General features: G+C 40.3%; 2 protein-coding genes across 2 annotated transcripts; one reads left to right on the top strand and one right to left on the bottom strand.

Moving 5' to 3' along the window:
* Nucleotides 1-205: 205 nt before the first annotated feature.
* nudt3a (nudix (nucleoside diphosphate linked moiety X)-type motif 3a) lies at nt 206-7,190 on the bottom strand. The gene is made up of 5 exons (XM_030768519.1): nt 6,919-7,190; nt 5,814-5,924; nt 2,944-2,988; nt 2,669-2,753; nt 206-2,115 (listed from the first exon to the last, which is right to left on the bottom strand). The coding sequence occupies exons 1-5, from the start codon at nt 7,015-7,017 to the stop codon at nt 1,943-1,945; spliced, it is 513 nt and encodes a 170-aa protein (XP_030624379.1). The 5' UTR covers nt 7,018-7,190; the 3' UTR covers nt 206-1,942.
* A 3,807-nt stretch (nt 7,191-10,997) lies between these two features.
* Nucleotides 10,998-13,482, top strand: LOC115808166 (suppressor of cytokine signaling 2-like). The gene is made up of 3 exons (XM_030769450.1): nt 10,998-11,085; nt 11,766-12,040; nt 12,872-13,482. Exons 2-3 carry the CDS (start codon nt 11,773-11,775, stop codon nt 13,372-13,374), a joined length of 771 nt encoding a protein of 256 aa, XP_030625310.1. The 5' UTR covers nt 10,998-11,085; nt 11,766-11,772; the 3' UTR covers nt 13,375-13,482.
* Nucleotides 13,483-13,933: the final 451 nt, after the last annotated feature.

A 13,933-nucleotide genomic window follows, 5' to 3' on the forward strand; every position in this document is an offset into this window, starting at 1 on the left:
TCAAGATAGCAGACACCATGTAAAAACTGCCACCCCCCCCCCCCCCCCAAAAAAAACAATGTGCCATGGGAGAGAACCCCAACAATGCAGGTGTGAGTTACCTTGGCATTACATCTGTAGACATACCTCAGCCACTCTCACACACACACACACACACACACACACACACACACACATTCTTTCTCACACTCTCTCTCTCTCTCTCTCTCACACACACACACACGTTCACGTCAACTTGCTTCAACTCACACACCTCCATGTTAATTCCATAGTGTGTGAGAGAGATGAATGCACAGATTCATCACAATAAAACCACAAATATGTCAATAAATAAAGTTTTGCAAAACACTGTTTGAATGAGCAATAACAGGCTCTGTAAGAACAACAAAACAGAGTATGAATTCAGAATCCACAGATTGTGCGTGACCGTCAGCATCTGTGAAACACTGAAATATGGGCACAGACTGTCAGTGCAGGCAGTTCAGTTCACAGGACCAGGGAGGGCTTCATTCTCTAAAATAACTTACCTAGATAGATAAACGACCTCCACGGAAGTCTCAACTGTCCTACACGTATTTCCTCCTTGCTCTTTTACACAGAGGATAACGCCTGCTTTTGGCAACGGGTGTTCTAGAGTAATCTGACTGCTTTATTTTCATATTTTTTAAAGTCTCTAAATACAAAAAAAGTCCAACTGTAAACCAGGACAGTTTCTGTCATTGCTACTTTTGGGTGATGCCAGGCATCTGAATGTTAAAGTGAGTACTGGTATTTTTCACATAACGTGTTTAAGTCCCTACCAATTCCCCTCCTTCTCCCTTCCTGACACTACTCGGCCAGATTTGAAATGGTTCAATGAGTTTAAGTAATGTGGCATGTTTCCCAAAATAACCACCAGATGGCAGTATTCAGTTATTAGACTAACAACAGACTACCAGACTTAGACTAATTTAGACTACCAGACCAGCGACATCTAGTCTTTGACATCTATTACAGATGCCAAGAGGACAGGTGAAAGACTACAGATGTGGTTAGGTACCAAACTGGGGAAAGGCCATAATGATTCATTTTGATGAACACTGGTTTCAGTGTTTGTGGACAGTGTAATTTGGTCTATATCATTTCCTTGTAATCTGAGGATTAAGCTTCAAAATTGAATAGGGCCTGGCCTGAAATGTTACATTACAGCATTGCACCTGACACAACAGATTACCTTCACCACTAAAGAAAAAAGAAATAAAAAATCTGCTGATAGTCACACTTATCGGCAGAGAAGTCTACACAATGTTATGTCAGCATAGCTCGTCACTTGTTCCTCCAAATCTTCAAGCAGTTCTGGTGTAATCATTTTTAGATTTCAATTATTTTTAAAAAAAGAAAGTTATATGTACCACAATTCTACATTCTTCTCAGTTACATGACATTAAATATAAGACTGTCCATTCGTGTAAGACATTTAAATACCCGTGCTCATGCAAACCAGACAGCTCCCCAAGTGTCCATTCACTCTTATACATCAACACCGTAATCGTATGGCAGAGGGGGTGAACACAGGGAGAGAAAAACACATCCTTCTTCAAAACTTCATTTAAGGATAGTCACTTTACGAGACGACAGCAAAACGTGACTGCATTCGGCAGCCCTCACACTCACCACCTGGAGAGGACTTTTCATGCAAAACAACAATAGAAAAAAAGAAAAAGAACAAATCATTCTGTTAAGAAAGTGTTCTTTGTCTTCCAGGTCCAGCGCTATTTCAGTCAGTACCATCAGTCGGACTCCAGAAAACTATCAAGGCAAACATCTTCAGTCACTGGTACTGTTTCTGTGCTGATGTCTCTAAGAGTCACAGTTGTGGTTGGTGGTTGTAGGAGTGGCAGGTGCTAGGTAGGGTATGAAAAAGGGTCAAGGTTCCAGATGTTTCTGTGGGAGCTAGTGTTAGTTATCTGACCCCGGAGAGAGAACTCTGGGAAATGTTATACGTGGCCACCAATGATGTGCCGTTGCTGGTCAGACATTCTTGTTGCAGTGCCTCAAAATATGACGCCTGAACAGGTTTGTGGCACTGCAGGACTCTCCGTGCATCATCTGTTTTAAACCACTCTCTTTTCCTTCCTGTAGACACACACACACACACACACACATAAGGAAGAGGAAAGTCAGAGGAAAAAAGCTAAAAGTGTTCTGGTTTTAAATTGCTGTGAGTAGCGGAGTATAGCTGAATCAGCTACATCTAAAGGGCTGTCTCACAGACACAAATATAAGCTAACTTCACCTCATTTTACAGATCCCCATTCCCAAAAAGGACCCTAATAAATCATTGCATTAATATTATTAGCTGAGTGAGTAACTACTCCATAATTTTGTCTGTGATAACTGCTGTATTATTACAGCCTACATTATTCCTATGTCATTTCCTGAACTGTTAATATACTTTAATAGTTTTAATGTATTTCTGCAATATCCAATATGAGTTATTGCTCTATTATCCGTATTATGTTGATACTGATTACAAAGAATTATATTCTTATACTCATTACTGTCATAAAACTGTTGTATGTAATCTAACTAGTGGTCCCACAACTGCAATTGACCTTTCTCTACATCTGTAAAGATGCTCAGTTGGAAACTGCAAGAAATTCTTAAGAAATCATAAAATGTGGATTACCTATATTGACAGAATCCTCCCAGTCCTCCAGGACTTCGGTTACAATAAGGACGTACACATACGTTCTGTGTTTTCTGTCTCTGTTCTGAGGAATAGGAGAACAGTTTCATTTATACTTTTTGAGAATGTGACGTAAGCTGACTGAGCTGACAATGCAGCATGAGGAAATGCCAGTGAGGGCATTCAACACATGGCTTATACTGTGTCCCTCAGTCTCAGACCATACTGAAACAACAGCCCTTTCATTTGAACAGAAGGGGAAAAATAAAACTCACCTCAAATATCCCAACCAGTCGCCCTAATGTTCCTTTGACGCCAGCCTGCAGGGGGAGGGGGGGGGGGGTGATTGTGAGACAAGAATTAGCAACAATCCCTGTAAAGTTTAAATAAGGAAGTTAAGAAACCCATTTCTTCGCATCAACAATAGGGTCACTGAGGCTATGAGTTACTGTGTTACTGTGCTAACTGAGTTATGATTTGCATCACCAACAACCAGTCCAAACTATTCCTGTGTATTTTAATCCAGCACAACTTGGTACAGCGAGGAGCTGACTGGCTGAGATTAGGCAGAGAGGAGGACATGAATTCTGCTCAATGCTGTGCAGCGAGACCACAGTTTCATTCTATTTATAAACTACTGAGAAGACCTATTCACCATTCCTTCTTATGTACCAGTCACAGAGGCTGTCCCAATTGGACCAGTAACAAAACATTCTCTTTTTGGTTCTATCCAAAATCTACAGGCCAACTCAGCAGGCTGGCACAACACAAACTACTGCCATGGGAAAAGATAAAGGCATCCAATTTAGAGCACTCCCATGGAAAGAATGAAATAGATTATGTTTGTTTTCAGTGAATCTCACTAAACACTACCATGAGACTGACATGAACCCAGCTGAACCCATCAAACAAAAGAACACTGAGAAAATGTGATCAATCTGGGAGTGAATGAATAAAAGATTATGTTGATTAAAAATCGGAGCTGAGAGGAGCTTCCTTTAAAGCTTGTAGAAGAAAAGCTGATTTGATAGTCATGATTAGTTAATAGGCCTGGTTAAGCGTTATCCTAGGATCAAAACACCCGGTGTGTCTGTTCCTAACAATAATGCCACAGACTCAATGAGAAGAGTGTTCACTCTGAGGGCAAGTTTTCCAGTAAAATGAACACACTGCTCTCAGATGACACCGCTTCTCCTACTTTCAAGTGATTCTTTTAATTGTGCTTCATGGAAAATTGGTTGCGAGAGTGAATTCAAATGTATGATTGTCAAAAATCCTAGGGAAAACACAAACAGACTTAACCATGCTAAATTACAGGAAAAACAGAAGAATCTGAGAGACTTTGTGCACAGATTCTCAGAAAGACCTGCGTACAGAGTAACAAACTGATTTAACAACACACGAGTTTGGAAACAAACAAACCATACATTTGTCTGCTCTCACTGCTTAAATATCACGGGGGAAAGTCTGAGAATCCATACTAAGTTATGACTGTGTATGTTTGTGAGCAAATGAGTGTCTGTAACTCTCTTTCTGGCTGCACATAAATAAAAATCATTGATTAAAAGACATGATGATTAAAAATCAGAGACTCATCCACTGCTGCAGCGGGAATTACTGATCCAGTTAGCCATGTCTGTTGCTAGTCAAAGTACTTCCAACTACAATTAGTCACTTGTTTGAAATGTACCATTGGACTTCCTGTTTTCTCTCAGAGTTTCAGCAGATGTGAAAAGTAAAAAAGCAGTGAGTGTTACTGTATGCTGTGGACATGTGAACAAATGCACTCAGCATCTGAACCTTGACAGTCTCTGACATCGCAGTTACAGTTAAAAGGGTTTTTTTTTTTTTTAGCTGTTGGCATCTGTATATGTGAAAAAGAATGAAGGAGGAAAAGTGATATTACTAGCATAGTAATATCCTGCTTTATCTACCAAAGGATCCCAAAGCCAGGAGATTAACAGATAACAGGAGGGCAGAGGGTCCAAGGAGCATGCCCCAAGAGACTGGGGCACTGAGACATTTTACTACCTTAATTTACACCCCTGCTCACTGCAGCACAGTGAAAAACTAGTCTGAACTGTGGTTTGGGATTATAGTGCCACTGTTCCATCTTACACTGGATCAACTGAAAATACCATACTCTGGACTTAACACCATGATATGTACCATACTATGAGTTGAGTGCACAATCTCAGTCCTATATGTCCATGTCTACATTATACACCAGCAGTTCCGCATAATGATGGGAACAATCCATAAGAGGCTACTGAAACAGTTCACTTCAGAAGTTTGTCAAACTGTCACCAGTCAGATTCTCTAAAATGACAGACTAATCAAGTCATGTTTTATACTCCTTAAAACTGGTATGATCTAACCTTTCTCCATACACATTAACAGCAAACAATGTCCAGCTGAGCAGGAATCATCTCACATAGCCTATTCACTGTATGTCCAGTTGCCTAAATAGATTATGAGGGGGGAGGGGAAACAAACCTGTAAAAACTGTCTTTTTGTTGTGCTCTGGAATCAAACCATCAGAACTGAGTCGCTTGTTCGGCACAAATGTGTCTAAAAGCGTGAACCAAATGAAAGATGCTTAAGTCCCCTCGTACAAAAATGAACGATTAATGCATAAAAGAACACCGCAAACCCAGATTCTGCTGCCTAGACATACACATGCTTGTTTTGTGTCGTTATTGTGCATGGTCAGATTGCAGAATGCTTATGGATCGCATCATCCCTGAGGAGCACTAGCTACATACCAAATTTAGCGTTTACGTAAAATGAACAAGCAGTTCACGGTTCTTTATTAACATTCGTGATGGTACTGTTACACAATTTAATTCAAAAATATATGTCAAGAGAAAGGAGACACAAGTCTATAGGACATTGTGCATCAAGAGCAAATGTTTTGATGGAAGAGAGCATGCTCCTTATTGCACAGATCGTGATGACAGCGGAGTATCAGTGTGAAAGCACTCTGTAACTTCTTTCTACTTCAGTTTCTGACTTGCAAACTAGTTAGGCATGCAAAACACAAATATTTGTCACGACGCATTACAATGCAACTGTTATGCATGCTTTAATGTTATACATACAGGGCTGACTTGGCTTTGTAATGAAAAGGAAAGAGTTGTTTTACCTCCTCGCACACCTCCCGCACAGCCGCCACATTCGGTTCCTCCTCTGGCTCCATTCCCCCACCGGGGACGATCCACTTATCTGGGTATCTGCTACTGCTCACTAACAGCACCTGCAGGGTCACACGGACAAATAATTATCAGCTCCTCACACATGCTCCTCAACTTCTAACAATGTAGCCCTACTGCTTACAAAAAACACAGACAGGTTCTAGAAACTTCAGACCTCCACAGACAAACTACACAGTCATCCCAGCCTCACACATCTGTATGCATCCCACATAAACACTACAGTTCTGATTAGGACTCGAGCACAACAGTTGTTAGTGTGCAGTTTTATTCATTTATTTAGTGAGTGAGTGACTTGGGTGTTCAGGGTCAGTAATTACCTCTGACTGCTCAAAGTCTACTTCTCTCCAATGACTCTGAGATTGCGACAGTAATTTTGAAACTTGAAAGCTTGGAAATACTGCTCACATAAACTAAAGACAGCTAAATGTAAAATACGTCTCATGTCCGATTAATTGCATATAGATAACAGACTGCTTTGATTTGATGTTTCTAAATAATCTTTTAAGCTTGATAATGTAAACCAAGATAGTAAAAAGTTTCCAGTTCATCTACATTCCCAAAAAATAACCCCATTATCACAAAGGACTCAAAGATATCGCCGCCTTGTAGTCATCGGCCAGGAATTAACACAGCACACATCATTTTTCTTTTCCAAGGGTATCTATACGACCGTTGGTCCAACGGTGTGACCGATAACACTATGTACGCACAAGTGACAATTTCTCAGCACAGTGGTTCAAATGATTTTTCACGCTTTGGGGTAAAATGGCCAAAACAGGATCGAAACGAAATTAAGCACCGTGGATTTATGATCTACATCGTAGCTTTTCTCATTCTCATCCTATTAATCTGTTCACTACTGATCTGGATTTCTTTCATTTCTTTACATTCAGTCAATGATACTTCTGATACTTTACGGTCCTTGCCATACCATAAAGTCGTTATCACTTCGTGAACCTCTAATTAAAATAACTGTGCTCTGTTTCATCTCACTACATGTTCTTGGCCTTCTTCTCTTCACGTCCTCGGACTCACCTCCTCTTCAGACTCCGAGCGGAAGCACAGGCAAGCTGCTCGTTGTTTATAACCGTCCCCGTCATATGTCCGCGTTTGGTTGGACTTCAGCTTCATCATCTCTTAGCTTCAGAGAGGAAACTAGCGTATTCCAGTTGTCTTGGGAATGTTGATTCGCTTGTTTTAAAAGTCCTACCAACAAAACGTGGTGGAAGGCTTTACGGTTATACAATCAAGCCCTTCTCCGCTTCATTTTGCCACCCCAGAGAGTTCCTCCAGCAGAGCAGCCATTACAGTAGGCACTGCGCAAATTGCGTAACAACATATGTTGTGAAACATCAAAACAAAAACTAATCTCTTTGTGAATACATTGCTGATCGATGTTTACGTTATTTACGAAGTACCCTTGTGCATTATCAAAATTTCAGAATGAAAGAAGTTAACTAGGATCGCCCCATAATTCAGATTTTTGTTTGTTTGTTTGCTTGTATGTTCTATTTATTAATGAATTTATGAACTTCTCGACACCTTAACTATGTCAATAATAACCCTATATATTCTTTAAAAAGAAAAAAAACATTATTTATTACTGTTTGGACTGTGTAAATCCTTGATCAAATGTTGGCTTGATCTACTTTTGAAACGGATCTAGACTTGCACTCAGAGCGCCAACTTCAACACCAGCTTTAACAAACTCACAGACAAGGCAGAATAATCTTCCGCCTGTAATAACCCAATTTTTTGTAACAAACCAAACCCACATCTAAGATATGAACCAATCTGATTCAACAGAACTAAGTGCTGTAGCTGTACTTCGAAGCGGTCAATGAATTAACAGTGGTCATTTTGACAGCTTACTTTTTAACCGGGTAGGCCTCTATGCCAATTCGCACTGTAGCCTGCATCTAAACTGCTCCGAAGGAAGCCTACTCAAACCTAGGTCCACAACCGGTCAAAACTCTCTGCACACTGTCTTGACCAATCAGAATGCCAAAAAACCTTCCTTGCACTTGCAAATAAAAGCTATGTGTTCGCAAGCAAACGTTGACAACATATTTAGTGTTTATGAGAATTATAGCATACCTAAAGGCCAAAGGAAGAATACAAATTTGCACTCTTTAAAAAATTATGAGCACGATGATGATATTAAAAATGACACAACAAAGGGAATTCAAAGCCTAGTCTATCTTTATTTAAAATGACATAGGTACACATGTTTACTGATGTGTGTTTGTCGAGTACTGTAAACTGTAAACTGTTAATCTGTCTTTTACATTATGATACATCGTTTTTCATTTTAAATAAAGAAAATGTGAAAGACGCATTTTAAGTTGTAGTCAGCAAAATCTGCGGGCTTCTTCTAAGAATTTCTGTAAGACAAAATAATACACAGCGGACTTTAATCCTTATGATGAGTTGTCATGATCAGAAGATGTGTTATCAAGGATACGTTCCATAAGACCCTACTTGTTGCTCCATGCAAGGAATAAACAGGGGTTTGAGGGTTCTCCAGTCTCCCCCATTTGATTACTTTTTGTGTTTTAAGGAATGCTTCCTGTTTTCCGAAGGTCATCTTAATATGTTCCATACGTTTTTACTACTTCCTAATGCGTAGTGGCTTACTGGGGTTGATATCTGCTGCAAAAACCACTTAACATCTTCGGGGCTGTTACAAACAGACTAAAAAAAAAAACAGTGAAAACCAGAAGTCAGAAGCCCGAAAAGGAAACTCCTGTCAAATTCATAATTTAAAATAACAACTGTTTATATAATTGAATGATACGCGAGGAGTAAGGCTGATATGCGATCAGCATAGATTTAATAGATAGAGGGAGTAGTCTGTTTCAAAAAGTACTTGTTAATTTCTTCGTTGGAATTTACACATTCAGATTTTCATTCACTAAGTTTCCTGGGAGCTGATAAAGTCCACTGGACCTCTTTCAGCAATGGTAACAATGCTGCATTCCTCAGAACCCTCCATAATAATTTATTGCTATGCGTTGCGGAACTGCCCGAATTTTCGTTCATTCACTGTCAAACCAGTTTTATACGTACGCGCAGCGAGCCCGAGTTGCTAAATTGATTTCATTGCTAACCGCCATCTGACATCGATTATGCTACGCCTCATTGAGAATCTGTGATTTACTGAAGCCAGGAAACTTCGAGGAATGTCTAGACATGTTACGCCTGATAGATAGTTAATCAGCTTCTTTAATTTGTTTAATTAAGTGGACAATGAGTGGATTAATACTATGCGATCAAATAATATATAGCCATGTGCAAACTATTCACGACAATCAAATCATCCTGGACTTTGACAAACATGGTATCACATTCATATAATGTCTACGTGGCTTTAGTTAAGTATCGTGATTTGTGTTGCATTTGTGAGTGCAGAACCCGTCTTGAAGAGCTCATTGGCAACGGTGAATTTTTAGTGTACACTGTATTCTTGCAATACGTCTAGCCTACATTATCTTTATGCTGTAAGGATTTAAGACATTGATCTGCATTTCACATTTTAATTGATTTCTTTCTAAAATGGTTTCATAATATGAAGCATGACGGTAATTGGCTGATAAGAGCTTTATTTTAGACCCATGTTTAACATAATTTACATTTATTATTTACTCAGCATACCTAATTTGAACATTAACACAAATCAATTTGTAGAAACACTCATGTCTGAAAATGTAGGAACCCTCACATTGTTAATCTGCGCCCCATTTACTTTGCCAAAATTACCCTACCTCGCATGTGCCCTAAATCATCAAAAACAACATTAAAAAAAACTTCTAAAAGAATTGCGGTAATGTGCTTTTTATTTTTTATTACATTTATTTTTACGAACGTCCAACAAAAGGTAACCTTTTGTAATCAGCTTATCTGACGGGATGAAATAAACAGCAGGTGTGCAATTCTTGGAATCAGACATAAAAGCATGTGAAATAGCATTAGGCCTCTGGTCCCTCCAGGCCCATGTTTGCATGATATCAACTATATTAGGCTAACATGGCAAGAAATTTCCTTCCAATAGTGTGTTATTTTGTTACCTCGCCTTTATTAAAGAGTTTTGTTATCTTAATATTTTTCGTAACGTGTTTAATTCACCTTAGACTGTGGTCACCTTTCCTCATTCCCATGTTCATTTTAAACAATAGACTGTTTCGGTTAAGGTATTTGTGCTCACTGTTTTCTTGGAAAGTCTCCATCAGACAAAAACGATCGGACTATACAAAGATTAGATACCGGGCAGAATATTTTAATCCCATAGGCTGTATAAGTTTCTACATTATAGGCTATCACAGAGAAATAAAACGGAAGCAGCGTGCCTCCATTCTTTACTTGGAAAAATATTAAGTGACTTCACCGTCTGGGCTGCGGATTGGTGGAGCGGAGCCAGCTCAAATCGCACACACGTGATCTGCCTTTCTGAGAATGTTCCTGGAAAGCTGTGCACTGTGCGAGCACTGGGAAACATTGTCCAAGAAAAAAACGTAAGTGTTGACTCAGACCGAGGAATCGAGTTAACAGTGACCACCGGTTCTCGGGACAAAAAAAGAGTAAAGCGCAGTCCTGTCGACTCATTAATCCGGCAAAGGACTTATGCATACAGAGGAAATTTAAGCTGTAAGTTTTGATATCACGCTCGTGATCAGCTTTTAAGAGCAGTTAAGCTACGAAACAATGCGAGTGCCTCGAGGAAAACCATTGTGTCTGGTAATTAAGAAAAAGTAGAGCCCCTTGTCTTGAAAGGTCGAAGACAACCGAGTTTGTGGTTCCCAACCTGCGCTGTGAAGCCAGGAAGTGCACTCCACCCACAACCGTACTGCATTGGTAAGCGTTTGTTTGTTTTTGTGTTTGTTTTCTCTCTCTCTCTCCCTCTCTCTCTCTCTCTCTCTCTCTGCACGATTTTATCGATATTATAATAGGGATAGCTGAAATATCCAGCTCACTTCATCTGGAAAAAGAAAGAGGAAAATAGTCAAGATACTTATATTTTGTTTTGGTAGTTTCATAGGTGATAAACTCTTCAGCAGACTGTGTGTGATTTAGATTGAAAAGCATTACAAACCTGGAGATGTAGAGGAGCTTGTTATCATAGATTGAGAGAGCGAAGGAGCTGGAGACTGACAGTTAGGGCGGTAGACATTTTGGGGACTTCGAGGATCAAACGAATTTGCTAAGGTGAGAGCCTACTGTAGTATCAGTCCGTTGATGCAACCCTCTGCGAAACGTTTCAAAGGTCAACAGAATGCAGATAAAAGCCAGAAATAAATGGGTGGACTTTGTTTCTAATATTTTTCACCTTGCCTTTTAGGCCACCATAAGTCTGATGAAATCCATTTTAGATTTCTAATCTGTCTAAATCTCTAAAGACAAATTTCCCACAAGACAAGGAATATGGAAAACTAAACAGGCTTTATGTTGAACTGAGGCAGAGGGATAGGTCTGGGATAGGCTTTGCCAAATCATGTACACTGTACAGTACCCACGGCAAGAACAGTGTGTCTGACCATGTAAGAAACTGTAAAAATAGATATTGAGGACAACACTTTTGCAGCCCACTTACAGAGTTTTCTGAGTGTTTGGAAATCTCGGTTTGATGAAATGATAGTGGTGATAATCGGCCTATCTGAATACCAATTAGGCTATTGCTCGAACTCGAGGACATGACAAAAGCTTTCAGGAAAAGGAGGGGTTTTCAAAGAAAACTTGTACCTGAAATCTCAGGCGTTTGTGCTCATGCGTTTGAAAATGCACACCATGTCCAACAGCACATTCAAATGTCTTTTTCATCAAGATGTTTAGACTTACGACACTCCATGACATTACTTTCAATAATCTCGACTAAACTACACTTTTAGACTTTGCATGGGGCACACACAGTGCGTCTCTAAATCAACAGAGACCGAACCTCATTCACCTCGGACGGGTCTCTGGAGACACGCGGGTGCCTTTAGACTGGACGAACTCAAGCTGACCGCAGCCCCAGTCGCACATATGATTCTTCCAAGCGGCGAGCCCGAAAAATCCCTTATAGCGGTAAGGGTTAAGGACCGTGTGGTGGAGTCGCATCGAGAGGAATCAACCGAAGACGCGGAATTATTGCAGAGGACAATGAACCATCTGAGAGCGTCCGGTGAGTGCCAGATCTTAATAGATTGTCAGTAATGGAATCATTTGAAATGTTGCCATGAAGATAATCATGGCGAGTTTTCAGAGGGATGGTCCATCCACTCGTCGTATTTCTGAAAAAGTTATAAAGTGTGTTGTTGAACTGTCAGTGTGATGATATGTGGGCCTATACTTCTGAAAATCTGCATCCCAATAGAGCGGGTCACAGCATGAACAGCATAATCTGAGGAGAGGTTCCAATGCAGAGTACAGTCAGCATATACAACATTAGGCTTAGTCTGGTAGTGTGAACTATTGCAGTATTACTAGAGAGTTACCTCTGAATGCAGTTCTAACTATGAAATGTTTAAATTGATGACCGAGAGAAACAGATTTACCTCTCAGAGATGAGGCAAGGTAAATTGTGAAAGCAACAATACTACCATTACCACTACTACTCTTCAATTATTATTAGTATTAATAACAACAACAGCGACAACAACAACAACTACAACAGCAATAATAATAATCTAATACCTTTTGTCCTATGGGCTGCATCCCAGTGTGCTTTACATAGCCTAGAAAAGGGACAAAAGTATCAGTACAATGCGGGCAACCTTGTGCGAAAGAAAAAAAAAGAAGCAGGAAAAGCATGAAAGAAGACACACATAGTAAATGAAAGAGTTTAGGCAGTAAAAACATAGGGTTTGTTTGAACATGTATAAGGTCTGGTTAGTGTGCTGTCAGAACAGCTTCCACTGGATTAACAGCTCGTTGTGGGTGAAGCTGGTGTAGTGTGAAAGCTTGACTGGGTTCCTGGTGTTGAAACTGATATGACTTTTTCTTCCTGTGGCAGGTTGGTACTGGGGCCCAGTGACTGCTGCCGAGGCCAGAGAAGTTTTGACTGATTCTGGGGAGGGAACGTTTCTCCTGAGAGACAGCTCAAACCCAGGCTATCTTCTCACTCTGTCAGTGAAGACCAGCCTGGGTCCTACTCACCTGCGCATCGAGTACACTGCTGGCCAGTTTGGCTTTGATTCAGTGGTCATGGCTCGTCCACGACTGCGCCAGTTTAAAGGTGCTGTGGAGCTGGTACAGCACTATGCTTTGGCCTATCAGCGGTTAGTCAGCCAGAAGGAGGAGGTGGACTCTGTTAAAGAGCAGACCCTGGACGGAGATCTCCCAGGAGCCTCTGAGACCACCCTGCAACTCAAACTTTCCCGACCGCTGCACAAAATGGCTCCCAGTCTGCAGCACATGTGTCGTATTGTGATTAACCAAAACACCAGTAATTTTCAGGATTTACCACTACCTGACCGACTGAAAGACTTCCTGTTAGATTACCCCTTTGTGCTGTAAGACCTTTCATGGACTTCGGGTTTTGTATATGCCCTGAAGGAGAGGTTGACATTGATGTGCTTAAAAGTGGAAGGTTAGTGCTTTCCGTCATTGTGTCCCTGGCGTGCGGTGTATGTGTGCGTGCGTGCGTGCGTGCGTGTGTGTGTGTGGGGGGGGGGTCATAATTTGTATGGAAGCATTGGTTGCAAGATGTGAGGAACTCTCTGTCTTCATAAGCACTATAGCTGTCTACAAAATGAGTGAAACTCTTTTTTTTTTTTTTGGATAAATGTGAGAAACAAAGTGATGAGTATGTGGAGCTACCACAATCTGAGACTGTTCCTTTAAAATTAGGACATTCTGTCACCTACACCTGTAAAAACAGATTTCATTTCATATTTTAATTTCAAAGGCAGAACGTACAGATAAATTTAATAATACAACATTCCCTTGTGACAGAGTTCATATAACACAATATTAGTTGTTTAAAATTCAAGAAATACCTACAGTGTATAGTGGCTTGCTGAATTTTATTCCTTTTTGGAGTCACCTCATGAACAGACTGGCCATTGCAAACAGA

The sequence above is a fragment of the Chanos chanos genome, chromosome 3 (assembly GCF_902362185.1).
Source record: "Chanos chanos chromosome 3, fChaCha1.1, whole genome shotgun sequence".
In the NCBI taxonomy this organism is placed as follows: Eukaryota; Metazoa; Chordata; class Actinopteri; order Gonorynchiformes; family Chanidae; genus Chanos; species Chanos chanos.

What these genes read in the sequence shown, in the direction of transcription:
- LOC115808166 (XM_030769450.1), top strand. Translation starts at nt 11,773, where the DNA reads ATGGGGCACACACAGTGCGTCTCTAAATCAACAGAGACCGAACCTCAT. An exon ending in GAACCATCTGAGAGCGTCCG is followed by an intron (nt 12,041 to 12,871) that starts GTGAGTGCCAGA and finishes TTCCTGTGGCAG; the next exon opens with GTTGGTACTGGGGCCCAGTG.
- nudt3a (XM_030768519.1), bottom strand. Translation starts at nt 7,017, where the DNA reads ATGATGAAGCTGAAGTCCAACCAAACGCGGACATATGACGGGGACGGT. An exon ending in TGCGGGAGGTGTGCGAGGAG is followed by an intron (nt 2,989 to 5,813) that starts GTAAAACAACTC and finishes CTCCCCCTGCAG; the next exon opens with GCTGGCGTCAAAGGAACATT. An exon ending in GGAGGATTCTGTCAATATAG is followed by an intron (nt 2,116 to 2,668) that starts GTAATCCACATT and finishes GTGTGTCTACAG; the next exon opens with GAAGGAAAAGAGAGTGGTTT.